Genomic DNA, 26,968 nt, shown 5'->3' on the forward strand with positions numbered 1-26,968 from the left:
CTCCCAGCACTCTATTCAGGTGGATTCTCCTATTCTCTACTCAGTGTTGGAGAAGCATGGCTCCTAGCACTCGATCACTGTAGATTCTGAATGTCACCATCAACCAGACTTCAAAAGTGCACTTCAGGGTCTACTTGTTTAAGGACGAGAATGATGGAAGGTGATATGCAGTGAACAAGCCAGATGCCTCGTTTCCAGAGTCCTGTTCTGGTCCGCGTATCTTTGCCGGCCAACTCATCTCTACAGGCCTATCGTTGGTCCTCTTGATCCACAAGCCTTTCTTTCCACAGAGTCAGTCACAGTCTGTCATGGAGGACACATAACAAGATGTGTGTAGATTCCTGATGACCTTCAGACCAAATCCCTCCAAACAGTGGCCCAGTCATCACCATTGAGAGTCAAGACAACCGTTAGGAAAACAACTGTGTGCCCTGGCATGGATCTGCTTCAGAAAAGAGGGCAGCATGTTCCTGTCCCCCAGCCCAGTCAAACCTGCCTTTGTCAAGTAACCTGGAAACCAAGGTACTGGATTATGTCAACTGCCACAGGGGTCACCGGCTGTTGCAGAGCGTTTACGAGTGGCCGCCAGTTTCCTCACAGGTATGCACGTCTGCATTCCAAGAAATGATAAAAGACAACACTTGGCTTCTCTGTTTCCTCCTGCCTGGCCACAGTTACGTGATGCAGAGCTTTCTGCTAAAGCATGAGGCCCCTCAGAGTCTGCTTTTTGAAAAGCTGTCTTCGTGAAGTTAATATTGGAGCTAACACTACTTACGAGAGGAAAACGAGCTCCATGTATTTTGTATTAAATCATCAGTAAAAAATGAAGACAATATCATTACTTTCAAAATATAGAAAGCCAATAGTTGAAATCATTTAGTAGTAAAATTTTTTTTTCTACATATAACCTCATACTTGTAAAGAGTATTAGAGTGACATGTCAGCTATATTTGACTCTGGTTAGTTAAAGGGCTTCTCCCTCATGTAAGGCTTGGGAGAGTGTTGTTCAGTGATCAAGGTACTGCAGAGTTTCAAGCACACTTGCCCCCTCTATTCTGACTAGAAGACAGACACTACATTTGGATGGGACAGGTGTCCTTTGTTTGGTAGGAGAGTGTAGAACTCTTCACAGTACACAAACAGTGTGGAAAATGCCAGTACATATAGAAAGGTGAACATTGGCGCAAGCTTGTTTGTACTAAGTCCATCAAGATCCTCTGGATGAGGATCTTTGCTTTGTGACAAAATAAGCTTGTGCCCACCTATGTTAGGCTAAAGTGATGTCATCAGAAACCAAAGCCATTATAGGAGATATGGAAGATTCTTTAGAAATACTAAGTCCTTGCTTTGCTAGGAAAGGCCAAAGTTAAATTGTTAAAATCATCCCTATCCTCATCACGTCAAACATGGGCCCAGTTGGTTTTATAGCCAAATTTATGCACTGCCCCTTGACAACACAGCAGGCCCCAAAGCCTTTTCAATATGGAATGTAGGACTGTATCAGTTAGCCCACAGAAGCCCTAAGGATCACAAGAAGATTTCTTAAAAAAAAAAAAAAAAGGAAAAAAAGAAAAAAGAAACAAAGAACAAAGAAAAAGTTCCAGTTGGATGGAACTGTTTTTGCAGTGTCTCAACTGAGCTCCTAAAACTGGAATTTCAGATATACAAGAGGACAGGAAACAGATAGCTTGGTTTTTGTCTTTTTACATGTCCATATTGTTGTTTAAATGCGGCTACGATGTTTCTGCCAAAGATAAAGATAATAAGGTGGACAGAGTGGTTACCACCAGAACCAGCAGTGGGCTCAGACCGCAGCTTGAAGGAGCAGCCATTGATTTTGTGGTTATGTGGCTGGAAGGACCAGCGAGACCATTCTTTTCATAATCACGCTGTAAGAGAGAATATTTTCATTGTCACCCACTGCACGTATTCCTCCTATCCCAGTATATTTTAACCACACTCTTTCTCTCTCCCACCCTCACCTCCAACTAGCTATAGCACTCATCAAAGCTGACCCAAGCTAGGACCACAGAGACTTCAATTCACTGACTTGTAGTTTTACGGAAAGGAATCATGAATCTGGGTGAGAACTGGATATACAGACTTCTATAGTTCATGATAAACTGGCCAACACTTGCTTCTTGCTCCTCCACTATGGATTACTGAAATCCACTTGTGGGACAGCTTTGTTTGCATCTTCCTTCACTCCTACCTTCTGGATCTCCCTGTGGCGAGGGCAACATGGAATGCTTCTCCTGGTTCTGACTGAGGAGGAAGCCTGTTGTCCCTCCCCATCCGGGAGGAAGGGCAGGAATAATCATCTCAGAAAACTGGTCCAGGCAAGTATCAGTTCACTTGGAGATGGGCCACAAATCGCATTGAGATGGGCAGGGCAGTCAGCAACTTTTCTCTCCATTTGCCCTTTCAACCCTAGATTTTCTAGATGAAGGAGCCTGCCCCGCTCATCAGCTGGAGAGCCCACACCAGAACTCTGGCTTCCGGACTCCCAGTTGGTACAGCTGTCCTTCCCTAAGACGGATGCCTCCATCCCCACCACAGCACCCACTCAGTCCCATAATGCCACATCCCGCCACAATGATCGGCACGTGACAGCATCATTCATCTCCTCTGTAAAACGGGGAGAAGAATGGGGCCTGCCTCAGCTGCGGAGGTCAAAGGAACCGTAGACAGAGGACCTCTGGTAAGCAGTGAGAGTTGCTGAGTGTCTTCTCTGTGCGGGCTGATTCTACAGGACTGTGGTCACATAGTGTCTGGCATTGGAACAATGGTATTTGTGTGGGGTCTGGCTCTGAGATGAGGATCCTGGGTCCCACATGTAGTTGGAACTTTGTGCACTGGGATGCGAAGACCTCACTTGGCTCAAAGTGCAGAGGGACATGGAGGGTGCTTTAGATCTTTTTCCTAGACCTAAAACCTCATTGTCTTTGAGACTTTACATCCTCACCAGGGGCCCAAAGGCTCTGTGTCTGGAAATGCAGGAAGACCCAGAGAGAAACATAACTTACATCAGAAAGACAGAGGTGTGTACTGCCGGACATATTGGATTTCAGCTTCTGTGCCTGGGGAAAGACAAACACACACACATAAAATCACTCATATACAGTATGGAATAATGATTACCAATGATCCACTAATCAGTTGTCTAGGGCAGGGCCATTGATAGAAATATGTGAGCCACATCTATGAGCCCATACATAATCTTAAATTTTCTAGTAACCACATAAGAGATAAAGGTGAAGATAATTGTGATAACATGTTTTATTTAACCCAATATATTATCATTTCAACATGTAATCAATATAAAAAGTTATTAATGAGATACTTTATTTTTTCATACTTAAGTCTTCAAAATCTGGTGTTTGACATTGCACATCTCATTTCAGACCTGCCCCATTTTAGAGTCTCAGAAGCTACCTGTGGCTGGTGGCTAGTGGGGGTAGCACAAGACCAGGTTACTAAAGACAAAGTTTTGTTTTTGCTTTCGTTTTTTGTTTTTTTCGAGAGGGGAGGGGAGATAGAGCATTGGGGAGGGGAGGGGCAGAGGCAGAGGGAGAAAGAGGATCTTAAGCAGGCTCCACACCCAGCACAGAGCCCAACATGGTGCTCGATCTCATGATCCTGAGATCATGACCTGAGCCAAAATCAAGAGTCGGACACTTAACCGATGGAGCCACCCAGGCGCCCTAAGATGAAGCTTTGAAGTCATTCATATTCAGAACTCATTTATATCTCTGAATGTTCATTTTGGGGACATGACTTTGAGGTAAAAATGTTGCAATAAAAATCCACATTCATTAGTAATATAGAGATAGGTCTTCCGAAGCTTGTTTATTCATTTGTTTTATTCATTGTCTCAGTCAACAAGCACAGAGCTATTTTCCAATGCTGGACATCAGGTGATAGGACCAAAAGGATATGGTTGCTGGGCTCATGGGGCTGCCCTCTAGTTGAGTAAACCACTCACGGCTTGGGAGTTATGGCACAGGACAGAGATTCTTTTTTTTTTAAAGATTTTATTTATTTATTTGAGAGAGAGAGAATGAGAGAGAGAGCATGAGAGGGGGGAGGGTCAGAGGGAGAAGCAGACTCCCTGCTGAGCAGGGAGCCCGATGCGGGACTCGATCCCGGGTCTCCAGGATCATGACCTGAGCCGAAGGCAGTCGCTTAACCAACTGAGCCACCCAGGCGCCCCACAGGACAGGGATTCTTATAGACGGATCCCCTGGAGGAAGAGTGGCAGTGGCTCCCTGTCTCCTCACATTGGAACTAGTCCCCACTGAGCTTCTACCAGAGAACTGAGTTGAAGGAAAGTTTCCATCGCTCAAACAATTACAATAAGACCTGTTGACCCAATACGGCCCTTTTGTTTTGTAGAAGAAAACAGAGTCCAGTGAAATTAAGTGACTCTTCCAAGGTTACATAGCAATTTACTGGTAGAGTCAGGATATAGACCAGGTGTCTAAAACTTCTGAAAGAAAATGTGCTCTTTCCTCCATCACAGTGTTTCTTCCAGGCAGTCCTGGCATGCTTGACTCTTCATGCTCTACCTGCCCCCAAATCCATAAGAAGAACCGCCCCCCCTTGAGCATCTTCCCCCAAAAGAGGAGCCTGTTAGCACCAAGGACAGAGGGCTCATGTGCCAATAGGATGACTCTGGTCCAAGCATCACACCTGAATCAAGGAGTGTCTGGGCAACCAACTCTGAGTGAATGGCGACGGGCAGGCTGCCTGGTGTAAGAAGACTTCTGGAACTCGTTGGAGACATGCGAGGCTGATGATGGCATATTCACTCAAGGAGTAATTTATTGACCATAATGCTACTTGGGAGGCATCATAATCTTTACCTATATTTGCATATACCAGCTGTGAATATGAAATAGAAACCTTTAAACAGGCATCAAGAATAAGACACTGTGAAGCATCCCCAGGCTGTTCAAAGGTCACTAAATGTTATGTATAAGAGGATCAGAGGAGAAATGGGAAGAGGAATTGAACCTTACCCAAAAGCCTACTTTTAACCTATAGTAATAGCAGATCTGGTCCATTGCATTGTTACCTGCAGAGAATAATGTACAGAACTTTACATGTTTTATTTCTGTTCAAGATTGGAATTGTGCCCGGATACCAAAATGGCCTTAAAACATCACATTCTCTTTTTTCTTTGTGAGGCCATAATCTACAAAAGACATAAACCCTTGCTGTGGGCCTTTGCATAACTAAGAAGTTCACTAAAATGTGCAGAGAAAGCAGCCTGACTTTTAGTCTGAGACACATTATGCCTTCAAGTTGTTTCTGGGCTTATGCCTCCATGTTCTAAACCACAGGCCTTTAAGTTCTAAGGGTCAGGCAGGCCTCCTTCTTACTTTGTTCTGTATGATTAGCACTGGAATGTAGGTTTTTACTCACTACGTACACAATCCGAGACACTCATTAGCTATACTTAGTCACTTCAGGAATGTGTCGAAATACTAGTTCAATGCCCATCATTATTAGATAATTATAAAGGGGCTTCTACCAATGGATAAGAAAAGTCTTCTGTCTTAACAGATTGTCTTAAGTGGACTCTAGATCTGCAGAGGTAGATTTCTGACCCTCACTGGCCACCGACGGTTTCACGCAGCATGCAGGTCTACAGGCTTGCAGGCTCTTGCCTTCCATCTGGAAAGAGCGGGGATTACTGCTCTGTCACACAGGAAAATACATTTAAACCAGCTCCAGGTCTATAAAGTCTCTGAGCTCTTTTCCCGCCAAAGCAGGCATCTTGTTGGCATCTATCTAAAGGAAATGGTCAGCGAGAGGCCTTGTCTCCCTATAGCCCCACTGGCTTCACTACAACTAGAGGCAGCATCTCCAAGCTCATCTTGCCTCGAGGACCATTCCTGTTGGCATAACTGGATAACCTGCAGAGCAAAGGTAATAATGTACACCCAGGCCCCTGCAGAGGCTCTGAGAAAATGCCTTCTCTCCTGTTAAGCACCTGCCCAACCCACCAGAGCACTTAGCACTCCAGAGGCTCAGCAGTGCATGCACAGAGGCCTTTAAATGCTCAGCTCACACAGTGTATTAACACAGCTTCCCAATGAGAGGTCTGGGTAGAAACTCCCAGCACCACAGAAGCAGAGCAGAACAGCCCTGGATTTCCACCTGAACTTCGCAGGGACCACAGTAAGGTCCGGCGGTCTGATGAGAAGGTGAAGGGCAAATGTTACCAGTTATTGGAAGAGCAGGTGGCACCTGGGTAACAGAATCAGAAGACTGCTCATAGACATGAGATTTTTTCCCAGCAAACCTGAAGTGCATACGACAAGATGAGGGCCGTGGGTCTGCTGCCTAGACTCGCTAGCATCAAATATAGGTGGAGCATTACCACACGGGGCGTCTGGTGCCTCTAAGGGTTTGTAAGCTGCACATGGAGGCGCAGAGCCTGGGAATTTAGACCCGTGTATGTCTGGCTGGTTGCATGCTTGTGAGTCTTGTATGCAGTCCGAATCCATCTGGTGACGCTGAAGGTCAGAAATCTCCTATGTAGATCCAGAGTCCACTTAAGGAAATCTGGCTCTTAGAGCTCATTTTAGAAGGCTGAGCAACCTGTTATTTCCACATTTGAAGGGCTTTTATCCCGAGCATTTCTGGCAACATCATCAAGCTATCACTGTCTTGCTAATCAGATAGGATAAATGCAAACATAGAATTACAGGGTGGCCCCCACCGTCAACTATTGCAAAGAATGCTTACATACTTTAAACATCGTCTCACAGGTGATAAAAATGGGGAGGGTCCCAGGAAAATTTAAAAAAATAATAACAAAACTTCCGAGACCTTGTAAGTTATAAGAAGAAACGAGAAGAGTACTTCTTACTGCTGAGCCCTAACCCCGTACAAAGGGTGGAGTAAGGGAGTGCCGGCTCAAGGTCCTGTCTGTGGGCCCAGCAGCCTTGCTCATTAACGACATTCGCAGGGACCCAGCACACAGCGTGGCCAGCCCAGACCCGACAACAAACCTTACAGTGTGGCTTTGAAATATGACATTTCCTAAAAAAAAAAAAAAGAAGAAGAGAAGAAGAGGGTGGATTTCATTTTTCTAAAAGTCCATTTTAACTACAGGTACGACATGTTGAACAATGAACTCTTTCATCTCTTTTAGGAAAGAGTGTTTCCTAGCAGCTAATTCATACTTCTGTGGTTATGGGGGAAACCACCTGACTCTGAGAGGAGGGGAAACATCACCAGCAAACCATGGGACCACAAGGTTTCCATCTCGAGGATGGGGAGATGAAAGGGACTGGTGAAGCCCATCTCCAGCCCAGCAGCCTTGCTGTCATTGTGGAAAACTGGAGAAATTGTATTCAGGCACCTCCTAAGCCTTGTCCCTCCAGCAGTGTTGTAGAATTGTCGCTGGCAGTAATAGAATTTCCACAGCACTGTAACTGTAGGGCCAGACCTCGCCAGTCCCTGGCACCAGAGGGTTAATAAATGCATTAGATGCTGTTAACCTCTGTTACCTGGAGTCAGACCTATGACGCTCCTGCTTTTTACCCCAGTGATTAGCATTTGGAAAGTCTGCCCCGGAGCCAGTAGCCTTCCTGTTCAGAGCGCACAGACACATGCCTCGCCGGGAGCCCTCCATCCAGAGCCCTCCCCCTGCCCTGGGACACGGCATAGACACATGAGCTCTGCCCGCAGTAGGCTCTCCCAGAGCCTCGGGGAGGAGGCACGCTTTGGAGGCGCACACTTGCTCTGTTTATGGACTCGGAGACTTAAGAGCGCCCCGAAGCGGAGCCTGGTCTTTGCGGCCCCAGGACTCCGTTTCTATAGAGAAGTCAGGGCTTCATCTCGGGGTTTTAGGCAGCTGTCAGCCAGCAGGGCGTGGAACATTTCTCTACTCTCCGCCACGAATAAGGGGAGCCAGTTTCTGCTCTACCTCCAGAAAATAAAACCAGAGGAAGTTGCCCAATCCAACAGCAACAGCCTGTCCAGGCTGCAGCCAAATGGTCATAATTAATGATGCTTCTGGTTCTTTTCTCCCTTGCTTTACTAATTAGAGAGATTTGCTATATTAGGAACCTGTGTGCTTAATGACAGAATACAAGCAATAGACAGAGAAATACACAGACTGTAAAATGCAATCAACTTTGCTCTCCAGCACTAAGTACCTAGCTGCATCTATCACACTTGTCAATACCAGTTTATTAGCATGTGAGTCTCTTCTTCAGCATAAATTGGACCTTTGTGAGGGGAAACCATTGCGTGAGTTCTTCCTGAAACAGCCATTCCCCGATCTGAATCTACACATCTTACATTTTCGGGTAGGACAAGACATAAGAAGGAGGGTGTGCACCCAAGTCTGAAGGTTACCTGAGCAGAGCAACCTGCATTTTTACATTGCATTAAAAAAAAAAAAAAAAAAAAAAAACAGACTCCCCTGACTATAGACTTGTACGGGCAGTACTTACCATATCGCAATTCTATTGTGTACTTGATACGTGTTTGTCCAAATTAATTTCTACACAAAAAAGACAGAAAAAAGGAGCTGCCTGCTAGTGAATCCCAGCTAAGGAATGGTGGTCTGTCCAGGGCTCTGTAGTATTATGCTCTTTTCAACTTTTTGGATTTTGCCTGCTGGATTTGGGCAAGCCTGGGGAGGTTTTACTGCTGGTCTGGTCACAAGCCTTTCCAAAATCCCTGCCACGGTCTGTTTTGAAATTCACCTTCCTACTGATCTGCTTTTCCTATAAACTTGGTAACAACCACTTGCAACCACTGGTCTGAATAACGTGCAGTAAGGTCAGCTGCATAAAACAAGTGGACACATAAATAAGACCTGCTCTGAGCCCCTGGGCTTGGATGTTTGTCTTCTCGAGCCCGTGCTCAGCAGGGAAGGGATCCATTTCCACCAGGCTGAACTCTGCCAGCCCCATGGACCCTGGTGCAGGCTGGGGAAGGGCTGAGGGGCTATGAGGAGGGCAAGGATGAGATGGGGCAAGTGTCTTTCTGAGAAAGGGACGGCTTTTTTACCCACTCTCGGCAAGGCACCGTGCCGGAACTGAGCCGGGGCCAGAAGACTTTCATTACGTGAAGCTCTAAGAAGACCTTATAAAGGTATTTCCCTCAGCATCCGTTTGGGAGGGCCCACTGGGTGCCAAGTTTCCCTTAGTCTGGTATGCTCTGGGCAGGTTGAGCCTGGTCGTAAGATGGGGGTGGGAGAAAGGCTTTGGAGGCCTGAAGTCAGACTTCCTTACCCAGAAGAAGTGCAGGCTCAGATCCCGGTTGGGCTGTTTAGACAAGGCCTCCGAAGTCAGTACAGTGAACTGAACTGAGGCCCGATTGTGTGGGGGAGGGCTGGGGGGCCGTAGCCTTGAAAGAGACATGGATTCATGTTCTTGAGTCTAGCAGGTCTTGGATTCCTGGCACCCATGGGGTATTCCAAGTTTAACTGTGCAATTCAGGCTGAGCTTAGGGCCAAGCCTAGAGTAGAAACCCTCTTACCTGACAGGTTTGGGGACTGTGCCCATAGATTATTTGTCAATTGAGAAGTTAAAGGGCAAAATCATTAAATCACTCAGAAATGACAGATCTGTCCCAAACTTTTTATTTCAAAGCTGTTTAAAAAAAAAAAAATAGCAGAATAAGAACACTGAACATGAGATCTGCTCTCTAAACAAAATTTGAAGTACACAATACAGCACTGCTAAGTATAGGCCCAATGTTGCAGAGCGGACCTCTAGAACCTACATTCATCTTGCATCACCGAAACTCTACACACACTGAACAACCACTTCCTGTTTCCCCTCCCCGCAGCCTCTGGCAGCCACAATTCCATTCTTTGCTTCCATGAGTTTGAGGATATTAGATATTTTATGTAAGTGGAATTATGCAGTATTTGTCCTTCTGTGACTGGCTTATTTCACTTAGTATAATGTCGTTCAGATTCATCCCTGTTGTGGCATATTGTAGGATTTGCTTGTTTTTTTAAAGCTGAATAATAATATTTCATTGTATGTGTTAAATCAAATATCTTAATTTCAAATCTGAATGTCAGTCATTTATTGATTTTTGGGGATATGACCAAGACCACTTTCTTTAAAAAAGTTTTTTGGGGCGCCTGTGTGACGCAGTTGGTTAAGCGTCCGGCTCCTAGTTTCGGCTCAGGTCATGGTCTCAAGGTCCTGAGATTGAGCCCCATGTTGGGCTCCACACTCTGCAGCGAGTCTGCTTGAGATTTTCTCTCCCTCTCCCCTCTATCCCTCCTGCTCGTATGTGCACTCTCTTTCTCAAATAAATAAATCTTTAAAAAAGAAGTTTTTTAAAGAAAGAGTTTGCTGATTGGAGTTCCCTGGCTTATGTTCTGCAGAAGCTACACCTATAACTAATTCATGGTCTACAATTTCCAATTTTAGTTTCTTTAAAACAGGAGTGACATTCGTTTGATACCTGCAGAGGAATTTCAGAGCAGAATCTTTTTACATTTTTATAATTTTTCTCAGTCTTTTATAATTTTGCCTCACTCACACATAATCCAAAGGCATTTTTTAAAGGAATTTGGCTTTCTCAATGTATTCAACTTAGTTTTCATCGAAACAACTATGGTTTCTTTTGTGCTCCTATTTCAATCCTTCATATAATACTGATTTAAATTTGTAAGCAAAACACCAACCATAAGAGCATAAAAAAGGTTTGAGAACAAACGTGCCTGACTCTTTTTTTTTTGCTTCCATTTTTTTTATGATTATGTTATGTTAATCACCATACATTACATCAGTTAAGAGAGCTTCTACTATGGTGTAGAATTTATTCCTGGTATTAGCTTGATTGATAAAAGATGATAAAATGAATGCAGGCTAGGAAGGTCTTATTCTTGGCTTTTCAACCATCAGCTTTAATTATAATAATCCCTGCCCTCCTGCTTACCTCACAGAGTTGTTCTGAGAATCAAATGTGAAAGGGCTAAGTCCTTTAAGACCTCAGGGTGCTACTGAGGATTGCTTAGCCTCCCTGTGGTCTCTAGGCTGGTATTCTTGGACTGGGGCAGGGGCTGGAGAAATGCAAACGCTCAAGCTAATTTGGCTGGTGAACATGATATTGAATAGAACTGGCTCACGATCTTCTGTGAGCCCTTGGATTTAAAAATGAATGCAATGAAAAAGATACAGTCCAGTAAGATATATCAACAGTCCTCCATTAGCTAAGCAGTCCCCCGGGCTTGCTCGTTAGTCTCCTGCATGCCATAAAAAGGATGCCTGCAGCCCTGCACTTGTAATTCAACACTAATGGCAAGATGTGCAGACTCTGTCTCCAGCAGGAAGCCTAACACGGCACTCGAGCTTGCCTTTCTCCCTTCCGTACTTCCCGGGATCGTCTTGCAGCTATTTCGCTTTTCCCTAAGTTGGAGCAAACACAGGTTGCAAACTACACCAGAGAACCGTGTTTTCCTTCCTGGTTAACTTGTTTGATTTGTAATATATTCAGACAAGAAGCAATTATGACCTGTATTTTAGAAAATGATGCCCAATTAACAGCAAGATTATGCCAAACAATGTGTGAAAGACATTTTGGTGTGGGGTAAGGGAGGTGTTTTGTAGAGCAAACATTCGGTGAGTAGGGCAGAAAGGCAACTCAGGGGATGGCCCTGAAATGAAACATTTGTTTTCTCAAATGTGCAGTCGGAAATGCAAATGTGCAAGAGCAAAGGAAAAGATTCATTGTGGTCTCTGATGAGAAGTGCATGAAGCCTGTCTCATCAGACACGCATCCTTATCGCCATCAGATAATATTTATTAAGCCTCTTATTCTCCTGTGCATTTATGTGCAGCTGTGTGCGGCCCCCTAATGGCTCTGTGACTTATGGTGGTAACTAAGGGTTCATATAAAATGCCGTGGTCTGCAGATATAACCAACCCCGGGCTTTTGTTCACCCTCTGTTCAGAAGATGGAGCACTCTTGGTGCTGTTGAAAAACCAGGTGAAAGCAAACCTTAAAAAACTTTTAAGAAAAGTATGCTTTTAGCAGATAGAGAAAAAACCAATAATTGAGGAAAACCAAGCAGACTCACAGTGAGAATTGTGACCAGTTACCATTCACGACGGCCCCCTCCTGTAACTGACCCCATCAGCGCCTTGCTGAACACTCCCAGCTGCTCACAAGACTTTGAGCGGAGCTCTCCCCTTTGCACAGGTCGGGGAACATGGGCTCGGAGAGGCTGGGACTTTGACTCCCAAACCCATGCATATGGACCCCGTGCCAGACATGGCGCACATTATCTCCCATAACCCTCAGTTCACCCCGTGGAAGTAGTTCTGGTTATCCTGCTGACAGCTGAGAAGGTGCCAGGGAGACAGTAACAAGCCTGGGGTCACACCTGCTGCCTAGGAGTGCACAGCAATGGCCACTCTGGGGAAAACTCCTGCGATGTCTACTTGGTGCCCACCATCCTCAGCTTCCCTTCCAGACAGCCCTGTCCGTGGTATGTCTCCTCTAGGGCTTCAAATAGGAGGGGTCCAGTGGAGGGGAGCCTTTTGTTGAACCTCACAAGAGAACGGAGCCATTTTCCTCCCGCACATGAGCTCCACGGCTCAGACACAAGGCAGAGACTGTTATTCAGGGAGGCATGGTTGGTTCGAAGTCCAAAGGATAAAAGGTCAGTAGGGGAGAGAAGAAATTGGATTTATTTATAGTATGTGATCTAAGTGTGCTCAGAGGTATTCTCGTAGGTTACCCAGAACAAGAGAGCATATTTATGGCCAAGATGGTGCAGACATCCTATTCCTTTTTATTAAGAATGTTTATTACCCGGCAATTGGGTTAAGCAATTGTCCAGCTGCTGAATTACTGTCCCTCTGATGGACCAGCCTCACTGCCCTCTAAACCACAGGAGCAGGGGGCCTAACAGCTCTTCCTAGAACGCACTAAGGGGCCCTAGTCTTCCCATCCCCAACCTTACATTATTATTCCCATTTTTTGACAGAGTGATAAAGAAAAGACGTTTGGAAGGAGACACCGTAAGTGGGTAATCATAACAAATAGCTTCAACTTGAGGCTGGCTCCCTTCTGCAGGGCACACACAGCCTGTAGGAGGCCCAAGTTCATGTCCCCGATGAATTTCGGGGTAAAGGTCATCAAATGTCCCCTTAGTACAAGCTCCTTCTGTCTCGTGCTCAAGCACAGACCCACAGGGAAGATAAAATAATGATAAAAACAGTTGCTGGGCTGAACTAGGCTGAGTAACTATGCTGGAGAATTTTAATTTGTTTAATTATTACAACCCTCCCAGGCAGTGGTGCTCATTATTCCCATAGTACCTAGGATGAATCCAAGGAGACAAAGTTACTCTCTACTGAAGTCCCCAGGAAGGTTTGATTCTATTGTAGCAAGAAGCCTGATCCTTCAGGGTTTTCTATTCTTAAGCACAACCTCTTTTTCTTAGAAATGAAAACCTTGGAGAACTAACCATGCTGCTGTTGGTCTATTGTCTGCATGATCCCTTGTCAAGCATTGGCACACTCAATGCCTGGGTTACATGATCTCAAAGCCAGCTTGGTTTGGGCGTAAATTGAATGAGGGTGTTGCCTGTGCTCTCCATAGGACTTCAGAATCACTAAGTGCTACCCCTCACCTTGTTATAATGCCGGGGGTGCCATGTGCTGGGGCATGGAATAGATACAGACACCAGGTGATTCCCGGAACAGCAGGAATGCCTGCCAGCTTTGGGCATTGTTGCTGATGTGACCCAGATGCCCTTGGGACAGACAGCCTTCAGTTGTTCCCAAGCAGCACCAAATTTCAGCTAGAAGTTCTCTGGAGCTGACCAAGAAGGGGCAACTGAGTGGGAAGCAGAGAAAAGGAGGCCTGCCACAGGGCTCGGACCCAGAGCTGGTCCACCCAACGATCACTGCACCCAAGGGTCCTGGGACCATGTTCCCGAGCTGTGCCCCATGGTAACTGTGTTTGTGTACTTGGTCCGGAGCCTCCTCTTTTTATTGATTTTAGTTGTCTGACAACATAACCCTGGAAAATCCCAGAAATATAACAACACGAACTGTAATTCCAATGACAATGTGAGATAGTGCCTTTTCCCCAATGCTATATGCTAACACTCTTATTACTCGTAGTAATAGTATACAATTATAGTATAATGTAGGGCTCCCCATTTTGCCACACACTCACAGAATGGTGACATATGGGCTATCTGGAGGCATTAATAAGGGACTTCATTAGAGTCAGGAGCTGGGTTTGAAGCGGTGTTATCAAGGGGTCATCTGTAAAACAAAGAACCTTCTCAAGAGAGAACCAATTTACTCCCTGTTCCTGCTAAAGCTCTTCTGGCCTCGCTGGTGTCCACCTTGTGCTTGGCAAACAGGCTTATTCTGGATGTAGGAGATTAGGGATAAAAGATTTTTTTTATAGAAGGAGAAAAAATATAATTCAGATATACGGCGCTCTGTGTGCTTAATTTGGAAGGCTTTGTGGTTGAGAAAAATAGATGCCATGAACTGCCTTTGTTGAAAAGGTGACATCTGGGTTCATTAAAAGGTATACGTTAGATTTTGATAAAGGCTATTTTTCTAAGTCATTAAATTGGTTTTTAAGGAACTTTCTACTCTCCTTCCTTTGAACAATTATTAAACTATAAAGTAGAATTGCACAATTGCTAAAACTGTAATCTGAAATTTTACAGCCAGCTATAAAATGCTATATTATTAAACTATACTGAAGATGCTCAAGCCCATTACAACTTTTTAAATGAATTATAAAACCTTTTACTGCTGATAAAATAATCTTAAATTACAGTACTGTGTATTCTAACAATATGTTCAACCAAAGTTTGCTACAATGCAAACATGCCAATCACAAAAAAATCATTACTTGAATTAAGTTTGTGGAAGCTTGCACGTGACAGCAGGTGCAGAGAGCAGACGTTTGCAGGCTGGGCGGGACGGCCCTTCTGCCCCAGGGTGGGGTCTTTCCCCACGTTCCTTCCACCACAGGACCAGCCAAGAGTGAGCCTCTCATGTTCAAAGGCTACACAAGAGATACTTAACAGACCCCTGTGCACTGAAGGAAGGCTGTGGCAATAGTCATTTGTTCCACTGAAACTCATCCCATAAATGAGATTTTTATTTTTTTATTTTTTAAAAGATTTTATTTATTTATTTGAGAGACAGAACGAGAGAGAGAGAGCATGAGAGGGGGGAGGGTCAGAGGGAGAAGCAGACTCCCTGCTGAGCAGGGAGCCCGATGCGGGACTTGATCCTGGGACTCCAGGATCATGACCTGAGCCAAAGGCAGTCGCTTAACCAACTGAACCACCCAGGTGCCCTAAATGAGATTTTTAAACTGTCAAATATTTAGTTATTAAGTACCTGCCCCTCACACATATGTTATGGACTGAATGGGGTTCCCCCAAAATTCATATATGAAAGCCCTATTCCCTGGGTCCTCCGGATGGGACTGTATTTGAAGAGAGGTCTTTAAAGAGGTGATTCAATGAAAATGAGGCTGTTAGGGTGGGCCCCAATCCAATCTGACTGGTGTCCTTATAAGAAGGGGAGATTTGGACACACAGAGGGACACCGGGGATGCACACAAAGGGAAAGGCCACGTGAAGGCTCAGTGAGAAGGCAGCCATGTGCATGCCACAGAGAGAGTCCTCAGGAGAAACCAGCCCTGCCCACACCTTCATCTTGGATTTCTGACCTCCAGAGCGGTGAGAAATAAACGTCTGTGGTTGAAGCCCCCTAGCGTGTGGTGCTTTGTTGCGGGGGGCTGAGCACACCATTGCAGTGGGTGACACTGCCCTCCGCGGATGGGCCATGCGTGCATCTACCTACCACGAAGCCTGACCCCCAAGACGAAATGCCTGTTTTTTGGTACCAGTTATATGTTGCAAGCTTCCACGTCTAATGGGGTTTGAATACGCAACTGAAGGCTCATTTCAACAGGCTGTGTGGCAGCCTTAATGGAGTAATACCCAATTTTTGAGCTCTGAATTCAAGCACTCTCCTCGATGAAGGGCTTTGAAAATGCTCTATAAGCAGTTATTTCGAAAACTGTTTTTACAACAGCCTCTCTCCTCCCAGGGCTAACGTGGGTGGATTCTGGGAGGCAGCTTCCCTCTGAGCTCATCTGCTGGCACCTGGAGCTGGGAAGATTAAGTCCCAGGAGGCCACTGGCAGCCCCTCCACGCTGGGAGTAGCCAGGCCCATCAGGTGGGGCCCTTAGGCCACTTGGCAGCCTGGTCCAGAGCTCTGCAGTGAGGCTTCTGGGGGAGCCCAGAAGCAGCCTGGGTGGGGGGCCCTGCGGCTTAGCACTTCTGCTAAGGGAAGACACCCCTCACAGCTCATTTCTCCCAGAGTCGGGGGAATAAACTGACTCTGAGCAGGAGAGCATTATGCAAAGGCACTGTAGGTGTTGCCAACATTTGTTTTTTTTTTTTTTTTTTTTTTTTACGGGACCCATACAACAGCAGGGGCTAGAAAACACTCTGTAATACACAGAAATGATGGAGACCTCACAAAGACAGGGAACCAAATACCACACATGACAGGCAGCACCAAAGTCGTTTTCTTAAACTAAAGGCTCAGGAAAAGGCATCTGTGTTGCCAGAATCACTTAGGTTCAGCACATGCGCTGAGGGCTCAGTGGTGAAGCGTCTGGCACTGGCCGTATGATCCTGCTCAATACCCCCCCATCCCCCGAAACTCCCCCATGCTCCAAGTCTGTGCGTGAAACCTGATGGTGGTGCCGTATACACATTTCCATCCACTCTGGTCATCTGGCAAATGTCTCCTTTGAAATGTCACCTGTGGGTGACTTTTCCAAGGTGCCAGGGTGGAGGAGGGTGAAAAAACATTCATCAGAAGAAGGTGAGGGCGTGTGGGGCCCTGCGGGCTGTGGAGACCAGCAGGTCCTCGGATGATGAGAACCAGGTCGAGAGCCTCAGTCAGTACCACCTGTGATACCACCCATAGGCCCCACTGTAAGGGGAGTGTCACCTTGGGAAAATTAACTTAAATGTCCAAACGTGGGCATTCGGTGGCCACGGCGGCCCCTTTTCATTGTTCTTGCCTGCACTACCCTGGAAAGATTTGGTCCAATGTGGCTGCTCGCTCTTCCATCTCCGTAGGCCCCTTGCCAGGTAGGGAAACCTGAAAAGACTCTCTCCAACACCTCCATTTCCCCTGTTGTAAAAAGGAAAGGGGGTCTTTGAGGCAGCCCTTGTTTCCTGGATGGTAGTCCTCAGCCAGGGACGATTTTGCCCTCCAGGGGACATCTGGCTCTGTCTGGGGACATTTGTGGGTGTCACCACTGGGGAAAGGTGCTCCTGGCATCTAGAAGGTGGAGGCCAGGGGTGCTGCTCAACATCCTACAGGACACAGGACAGCCCGCACAACAAAGGATTTCCGGACCAAAACGTCAAGAGGGCCAAGGTGGAGGAAGTCTCATGTGGGGGAACTCTTCAATTCATGGCCAAGAGATCACCCAACAATCCTTAGGGAAGTTTCCAAGATTGGCAGAGAGGTGCACAGCCCACCTGCAAAGAATTTCCAAGAAGCAAGTGACCTCCCACAGAGAAGCATCTGACTCTGAATTACATTTCCAAACCACCACCCTGACAAGGCCTCACCTCTTATCCTTAACAAGCCTGTTCTACAGGTGCAAAGCCCCACAAGACCAGAAAAGCCACTGGAAAATAGGACCCATAAAGCAATGCACAACCCAGCCTGGCCCCCTCAGGGCACTTCTCTATGACTGAACGGGACAAAGAGGACCAGTGATAATCCGAGTGCCGAAAGCTTCACAAAACTACAAATAATAAAGACTTACACGGTACCACCTCTGGGCTGGGTGTGACACCGAGCATACTTTACACGCAGGATCGCATTTAATCCTCATAATAGCCCAAGGAGGCTCTACCACTGTCATCCCCATTTCAGGGATGAGGAAGTTGAGGCTAAGTAGTTTGCCCAAGGATTCATGGCTGGTAAGTGGTGAAATGAGAACAAGCTAAAAGTTCCACCTCCAGCTTTCTCATGAGAAGTTTCACTGTTTGGCCCTAGAATTAAAATTAGAATTTGACTAGCTTTTGATCCTGGTTTCTGGGAGATAACCTTTACATCCTTGGAAGTTCTTGAGTGATAGGAGTATCTTTGGTATTCATGAGCCCTTTGGATCCTACCTGAGTTCATGGTAATGAGATGACTCAGAACGGGGACTGGTCACCAGAGAGACCAACTACGGGCCAAGGGGCTGGGGCTTTGAATCATGTGAGGTCAGCCCAACTGCCTGACCTCCAGGGAGCAGAGAAGGGTAGAAGATTGCATTCAATCATAGGCCCAATGGCTCAATCAGTCACGCCTGTGTAATGAAACCCCAATTAAAACTCTGGTCACTGAAGCTCAGTGGAGCTTCCTGGGGGGTGAATGCATCAATGCGCTGGGAGGGGGACGTGTCCTGATCCCACAGGGAAAGGGAATGAAAGCTCTCTTCTGGAGACTCTCTCAGACCTCAGCTTCAGTATCTCTCCATTTGGCTAGTCCTGATTTGTATCCTTTATAATAAAACAGTAATCCTAAGTATAGTGCTTTCCTGAGTTCTGAGTCATTCTAGCGGATTGAATCTGAGGGGTCATGGGAAGCCCTGAATTTGTAGCTGGTTGGCCAGAAGTGCAGGTGGCCTGAGGACCCCTGAAGTGTGGCTGGCTACTGAAGTCAGGGCCATCTTGTTGGGGACCATGCCCTTAACCTCTGGTGTCTGTGTTGTCTCTGAGAGCTGGCGTCAGAACTGAGTTCTAGGGACACCAGTTGGTGTCAGAATAGGTATCGTTTCCTTTCTTTATGCCAGTTTATGAACCAGTCTGGCACCTCCATCTGCCAGATGTTCCACAAGAATGTAGGGACTGATTTTAATCTCTATTGAATGAATAATGTTACCTAGAAACAAAAAGGTAAAGTGCTCTGATTTAGGTAATACAGTGCAGTCATTTCAAACACATAGAAGGAAAGAAGCTCCTTTTCTCTTTCTCCTCTCCTGATCCAGCCTCTCTGTGTCTCAGGCCTACTGTCTGAAAAAATGGGAATAATAATAGTACTGACTTCATGAGATTACTGTGGGGATTAAATGAGTGTGTGTGTGTGTGTGTGTGTATACACACAATACATTCAATATTCTAATTATATATATGTAATGTGCTTAGAACCGTACTTGGCTCATGGGAAGAGCTTATACACATTTACTTTATTAATACCCAACCATAAAAACCAGAAGTGATGTGTGTTATCAGAGCAAATAGTTTTGGGTTCTGTTGTATTGGATGGTTTATAATGTTTCTCAAAGGAGGGTTTGGGGACCACTGGTGTCTATGACACCATGTAGGGGGCATTACTAACATTTTTAATTTTAATATTTATATATTGATTATAATATAGAGAACTAGCACCCTGATTCATGTATGTGTCACATATGTTTTTAACAGCTTCAGATGAGTCTAAAATGATAGTATTTATATAAATAAGTGTATCTAGTAATTGAGTTTTTTGTTTTGTTTTGTTTTTAATGAGAGAGAGAGAGAGAGAGCACACAAGCAGGGGGAGCGGCAGGCAGAGGGAGAAACAGCTCTCCGCTGAGCAGGGAGCCCAATGCGGGACTCGATCCCAGGACCCTGGGATCATGACCTGAGCCGAAGGCAGCCGCTTAACTGGCTGAGCCATCCAGGTGTCCCTAGTAATTGAGTTTAAAGATGAATATGAAGCAAATAATAGTACAAGCAGAATGCAGATATGGGAAAGAATCAAAGTCTTGGTGTCAGAGGCTGAGACGTGCAGCTGGTTCTCAGACACGATCTTTTCTGCAACTAGGACTGTTTCCTATTTACAGCTGTGTCACCTCTTCCCAAGGTCAATGCTGGTTAAATAGATGTGGCAATAGCCCCTGGTAGATAGTCCCACTCTGGGATCCAGGCTGGACCAAGATCTGACTACTGTCATGGCCTCGGTCATACCACCAAGAAGCTGGTTGTTAGGATGACACTCCCAGGAGACTCCTTCTGGGCATGGGGAGATGGAGTTTGGAACAGTCATAACCCCTCAAGACCTGGTCCTTTCTTTACTGCTATTTGGTTTCCCATCCTCCTTGTCTCGGTGTCCAAAGTACACCTGTACTTTCCCTCCTTCCTTAGGACTTTCTACAATGACCAATTCTTAGAATCGGCTGGATATCACTCCGTTCCAATGGTTCTTACAAATTAAGAAAGCACAGTCTAAAGAGCTCCATCTTTTTTCCTCCATGGACGCCCAGCCTCTGGGAAGAGCCCTTCCTTTATAGTCCCAGGGTCCAGAGTTAAAGCTCTCACACTTCTCATCAATCACTCTAAGAGTGGTGGCCACTTACCACATGGAGAGGGTTGGACAGTCATGCTGGGCCCTTTGCGAAAGGGGAACCAGGTTTTTAAATCTCACAGCCGACCTGAGAGGCAGGTGATACTGTACAGCAGACATTCAGAGAAGGTAGGAAACGTGCCCTAGGTCACAGAGCAATAGGAACTGAGCCAGGGTTCTCACTGAGGTCCATCTGACCCCCAAAGCTCATGCTCTTCCCAGCAAAGCCACTCCTAGGCTGTCAACCACAGGTTAAAGGAAAGTGCTGAGGAGGTGCCCGCAGGGTCTGCCCACTGGCATGGATGGACTGAGTCCCGGGGTGAGCGTCCCCATGCCAGGGCCCGCTGTGGAAGGAAGCACCTCACTCTCTCCCCTTCCAGCTTCCTGCCTGCCCACCAATCATCCCGTGCAAAATCCCACCACCCTGGCCTTGCAATCAAGTGCCTCTTCTCCAGTGGAAGATTAACAGGACGCCAAAGCACCCCATTGCTCTGCTAGCATAAATTGCAAGAAAAACATTTAGAATATTGATTAAGTGCTTCATGCTTGAAGATTTAAATTTACCTCCTGTATTTCCAGGATTAGCTGACATAATGGGGTCAGTCTGCTGGCACAAATGATTTACAGAACACCCATTGGCAACTTGCCTTTTAAAACTCAACACTGAACATTTTCACTTGGTCACAGCCAGAGGAGTCCTGGGCATTTAGCAGGTTTGGATAATTGCCTTCCTGCCGCCACATCTAGAACTTCTGGGGTCTGGCCCTGGGAAGAGCTTTGAAATCATTTCCGGTCTGGTCTGGCCCTATCAGGTACAAAGAGACTCTGTTTAGGTGATGGGGTACTGGGGCGGTGGAGGGATATGCTGTTCTTCCAGGATGGAAAGTTTTGTTTCAGGTCTAGATGATTTTCAATATTCTGATATTCAATATTCTAATTAAATATTTGAATACTCTAATATGTAGGAGGTAAATGGATGGGCAAATCTTGTCTGCCCTCTCCTCCTCTTATCAGTCGGTGAACATCCTGCATCCTACAAGCACCCAGCCCATTTCTGTAAGCTTCAAACTGTACTCTGCGAAGAGAAGGAACTGTATCAAGTCAAGGAGGCCAGGGATTAAAATCCAGTGGATATTGCAGGTTCTCCGCTCCAGGAAAGATGCCCACCCTCAAGGCCTTTGCCCCACGGCCCACGGAGGGCCATTCTAAGTGTCCCTGTTGTGGGACCTTTAGGGCTAGCGTGGTCTGACCACCAAAGCGGATGATGGGCTATTGGTGGGGAAGAGAACAGGAGCCCTCTGCTCTGCACTGGGGAGTTCAGTAGTAAGCATTCTCGCAACGACTATCCACTGGAGATGCTCACATTTCTTCATGACTGAGAAAACCACATTGCTGGTTTCTTTCTAGAATGCTGTCTTAAAAGTCCCACTAGGGAGAGGGGAGGAGCCCTACTTGAGCTCTGTCTACAACCTCTGGCCCTCCATGTCTCTCCACAGAGATGTTTTCTTTGGCTCCTAAGAAAAACTGACTTTGGTTGTGGCTCTCCCTGTTCCCTAGAGCTCTCCAACTGCTCACAGCTATCCCATATCCACCTGCTAGCCCTGGATCGGAGTGTGTGTGTCCCTCAGTCTACCAGACTTCCTCTTGTCAATCACAGCTCTTTTGAGGGGAAAGAGAGTGGAAAGGGGCAGAGACAGCAGTTTTCCCCAGAGTCCTCAGCCGCAGCCCCTGGGCTGTCTTCCCCAGGCTCTAGCACCCTGTTAGACCATGGAATCCAAGACCTACAAATGCCACTTTAAGGGGTCTTTACTTTAAGCTTCCAGAATTAAGTGGTGTACAGTGAGGCAAAGTAGGGATTTTTCCAACACCTACTTACATCTCCCAAAGATATTTACTTTAAATAAGCGACAAGTACAGTCCATTTGGTTTAAATATCCTGAGCTTTTTTCAGCTAGCAGACCATTCAAGTGCACAGAAGATGAAATAATTGGTAGAGTTTTTAATCTTCCTTTGTTTTTCATGTGACCACTTTGTACAAGTCAAAGGGATATACCAACAATAGTGCAGTCTGCGTCATGCTTGTTACTAATATGACTGCCAATTAATCCTGACATGGGAGCTTGGCGGATTACCCAAAACCTGCTATTTTATCACCTCAGGGGGTAAGCACTTGGACATTTCTATGACATTTTATACTAATCAATCAACTTTCCTTTTTTAAAGACAAGCCTTTCCTAGGAACTGCAGACGAGTCCTATATGCCCCACACCCAAGGCCACCCATTTCCCCAGAAGAATTGCATTTGGTTTGTTGATTATTACACTTTGAAGCCGACTTTTGAAAATGTTTATTCTTATTTTTCCCCTTCCAAAGGGGAAATCTATCTCAAATGTTAAGACAGGAACTCAAGTCCCCAAGAGTTTTCTCATATTATTGTATATTTTAAAATATTACAAGAGGGTGCCTCTCAAGGGAAGTGACCTTTATAGCTGCCAAAGATAGTTGACTTTCTCCAAATCTGTTACCAATGGATCCCAAGCTGGTTTCAGTCAATTCTATTCTGAGTAATGACACACACGGCTGGGACAAACGCCATTCTAAGATATTTCTAGGACCCCCTGGCAAATGATAATTTATCTGGAGACAGCCAGGCAGGCAAAAGAAGGACAGATGGGGAGAATGAGTCTCCTGGGAGCCCTCCTCCAAAGTGAAAGTGCTAAATCAGTGCCAGGGACCATGTTCTCGGGGTGAAGGCCCATCTCTTATCACTCATTCACCCCCCATCCTCTGGCCTCCAATGATTCTTTCCACTGTGGTTAGTATAGGTCATTCTAAAGACATTACCAAGCTGCGAAAAGTTTTACTGGCAAACTTCCAGTCTTTCCCTATTCCCTGTCTCCTGGAATTGCATGAGCTTTGTGTTTTCCCTATTACTTGAATAGCTGCCTTCAGGAAGCACTAGAACATATGGCTCTCTCAAAACCAGCTTTTCCCTGCCGCCTTTTCTAGCCTCTCTTCCCTTCTGTTTTTTACTTCCTCCTTTCTGTCCATTTCTAATGCAAAGAAAGAGCCCAGGTTGGTTGTTCAAGGTCATGGAACAAGGCAGAGAAGTATACTGGTCTTGGGACAGAAATCCCAGGCCCTCCAAAGAATTGCCGTGTGATTCTGGTTAAGTCACTAGCCTTTGCCTGCCTCTGTTGCCTTAGGTGTAAAAGGGAAGGATGTCTGTAAGCAAGGCACAACACCACTGTCCATCTGCTGTAAAGGGACCCAGTGGCCAACTGACCGGGCATCAGACATCACATGTGACATTTTTAAAGTACCATTCTGGAATGTTCACTCTGTCCCAGGCCCTGAAGCATTACCCCCGTTTAATCCCCTCAACTCTGGCAGCTCAGCCATCCTCGAGTTTTGTGAAAGCTGAGGCCTGGAGAAGCCACGGGGCTGATGAGGATAAGAGCCTGGGTCTGAACACAGGCTCGGCTGCAGAGGCCATGCCCTCACTCCCCGCCTCACGTGTGCAAAAATGGGCTCAAGCAGACCATCCCCTTAGGAGGAAAGGTGAGGTTTGGTAGAACCCTGAAGGACTCCCCAGAAGTGAAATGCTGTTTAGCTCCAAGACATGTGTGTCCTGTGTGTGTGTGTCCCAGGGAAGACAAGTATGGCTGCACCCTCATGCCCTGCTCGTCCCACACTTCTATTTCCCCCTCTGCCGAGAAGTTAAAGAGCAGCCTCGACATAAACACCATGCTTTTACTTTGCCCCTCTATTTATGAGGCAGACTTCCTATCACTAATACAGGGGAAGGCGAGGCGCCGTTTCTTGGGAACAGAGCTCATGTGTCCCCCAACGTTGCCAGGGCAACCTTGCAGCAGCACAGAGTCCTCCTTGCGGGGGGGGGGGGCGGGGGGGGGGGCTGGGCGGATCTGTGTCGGAGGCACAATATTGTGTGGCCAAGACATGCGTGCACCACAGGAAGCAGAAGTCAGGCACTGTGATCTGGGGGGGTAGGGTGGGGGATGGGGGAGCAGGGCACAGGGAGGTGGGGAGAATGCCTCCTTATGGCTGACACAGTCCTCTCTCAGTTTCCTCTTAGAGGAAACTAATTTCACGGGATTTCCAATAATGGCTATTCTTCTGAAACGCCATCTATTAATTTGGTCTGACTTCCCAAAATGTTGACAAGCTGTGCCTTTGCCCATTATTTGTAAGTTCACTGAGGAGAGAATTTTTTTTTTTTTTGAGTGCCCATCTCCATGAAGTTTCCAAAACAAAGAAGGGGCTCAATAAACAGGCTAAACGCTCCCTCCGCAGCCATGCTCTGTGCGCTCAGACACGTGCAGAGAAAGACGTGGTTTTGTCACGGTCAGACCTTGCCTCTTGTACCAGTCAGGAACCATCTCTGGCCCACTCTTATCACCGAAGGACACCATGGTCCAATACCTTATCTGGCCACTTGTCTTACTGGTGCTAGAACCTGAGTGGACCCAAGAAGAACGGAAGGGTGGCCGAGGAGGAAGCAGGATGCCGAGCACCCGCCAGAGACAAAGAACAGATCCTGTGTCTGTGGTGCGATGTCTGGCTCCAGGCTCGCCTCTCCCCGGCTGGGGGGCTTTGTGCAAGTCACCTCCCCTCCCTGAGCCTGAGGGCTCTGCTGCAAGATGGAGCAGTTAGAGGCTGTAATAGTCCCCAAGCCTCCTCCTACTTCTGGCGGTTTCTGCACAGTGATTTGGACATTGGACGTGCTCAGGAATGCTTCAGAAGCATGAAGAGAATCTGGTTGACCTTAGGCTGTGCGGCTCCCCTCCCTGACTGCTCCTCAGTGCTGTGCGTATGAGTGGGTGTGAGTGCGTCTGAGAGTTTGTGACATAGAAGGATGGGAAGGAGACCAACAGTCAGCTGAGTGGCATGTAGGATATCCGAGAAGAAGGGAGACACTGGGGGAGAGAAGACAGCAAGCAAACCAGAAGCAGAGGAACTGCCCCAGTGGTCTGTAGGGAACGAAGAGGATTGTGAGTTAAGACGGTATTGGCAAAAGAAGGTTTCTGGTGAACATTCTGGTGAGCCTGATCCTCGGTGGCAGCAGAGTGGGGAGAGAAGGGAGAATATACTCCAGTGACGGGTGTGAAGTGACAGCACAGTGCCTGGTGCATGTGCCTTTCCCCAGCATGGCAGGCAGCAGAAATCCTCACGTGGTCACAACTACCCCCCAAATACAGGAAGAACCACGAGAGCACCGGAGTCTCCCGGATTCCCAGCACCAGTTCTGTGACTCACAAGCTCCAGCAGAAGTGTTACTTCACCAAGCCCCGGTGTCCTCAAGTGCAAGAACAAGGCTAACAATAATACTGTTACTCTCCCACAGCCGTCAAGAGGATAACAGCCAGAGAGGTAAGGTGTGCGAAAATACTTTGCAGACATACAAATAGGTAATGTCTTGCTAAGTAAGTAGCTGAATACTCGTTACTATGAAAAAAAAATCAATAAAAAGGCAGAATAAACACTCTGCTGTGACTAAAGGCAGGAAACTTTTGTTCACATGCCATTGTGGTTCTGCCCTTGGAGATCTGGATTAACCCCAGGGAAGTCTACTGGCCATTCTCACCGGCCTCTAGTCCCACGAGGGGCTCTGGGCAGGGTGGCTCCACATAGCTCCTCCTACTTCACAAAAGCATTTTCTTCTGCTTCTGGAAGAACGAAGCCATACAGACTCTACACTGGAGTTAACACCTCACTAGTGACAGTGTCTCTGGTTAACCTTTAGACAGAGTTACACGCTCCACGTTAAGTTTAAATGACAGTGGTGGCGACCGACCTAAGAGTACCTTCTCTTTCAATAGGCGCTGCTTTGTAGAGAACACAGAATAAGCATAATAAATAAATCAATACCAGTTCAGCTCTGCCGCTCCACAAACAGAAGGCTTAAAGATTCATCTGCCCAGCCCCCTCATTCCACAGGTGAAGACACCAAGGCCAGCTCTGGGAACCCTAACCAAAGTCGCATTCCCAGCAGATGGGAGTCAGTCCCAGAGTTCGTCTTTCTCCCGCTCTGTGGCACTTCACAATCTCCATTTATCATGGTTAAAATGCACTTTTAAGATTCAAACCCAAGCAGCCCTCCATCATTAGCCATCTTATCTTTAGATGCATTGCAGGAAACTGGTCCGGGCTTCCCCCTCTGCAAGTGAGCTCCAGAGGGGCATTCGGCCCCCGCTCTTACCTGCAAATTTGCACAAGGTGGTAAAACATGAGTGGGGATTTCATTCTCAGAGCCTGCTGGCACCAGGGGCTTGTTCTTGGCCCGGAAGGCTGTCGTGGTGGCAGTGGTGGTCTGAACTGGGAGGGCTGGCTGCCACACGGTCACATCAGAACCATTGCCGAAGGCTTGAATTGCATTTTCTGCAGTAAAACAGGAGGAAATCCAATTTCAAAGTCAAGCAGCAAATGTAACAGACAGGATACATAAAGCCAGAAAGGCACACTAGAAATTCTGATTACAGTATTGGACTTCCCTGAACAAAACCCATCCATCCCTCCACCCTACACGTGCTGAGAGCCAGCCATCGGGTCAGGTGCTC

General features: G+C 46.6%; 1 protein-coding gene across 1 annotated transcript in view; it reads right to left on the reverse strand.

The window, feature by feature from the left end:
- Positions 1-1,598: 1,598 nt before the first annotated feature.
- The window catches only part of GFRA1 (GDNF family receptor alpha 1), a 220,619-nt gene continuing 195,249 nt past the window's right edge, over positions 1,599-26,968 (reverse strand). The window contains exons 8-10 of the mRNA XM_044916607.1: positions 26,611-26,789; positions 3,027-3,080; positions 1,599-1,889 (exon numbers count right to left, since the gene is read on the reverse strand). Coding sequence (XP_044772542.1) covers positions 1,734-1,889; positions 3,027-3,080; positions 26,611-26,789 — 389 coding nt within the window. The 3' untranslated portion in view covers positions 1,599-1,733. The remainder of the gene's footprint in view (positions 1,890-3,026; positions 3,081-26,610; positions 26,790-26,968) is intronic.

This window comes from Neomonachus schauinslandi, chromosome 6 (assembly GCF_002201575.2).
Source record: "Neomonachus schauinslandi chromosome 6, ASM220157v2, whole genome shotgun sequence".
Taxonomy (NCBI): domain Eukaryota; kingdom Metazoa; phylum Chordata; class Mammalia; order Carnivora; family Phocidae; genus Neomonachus; species Neomonachus schauinslandi.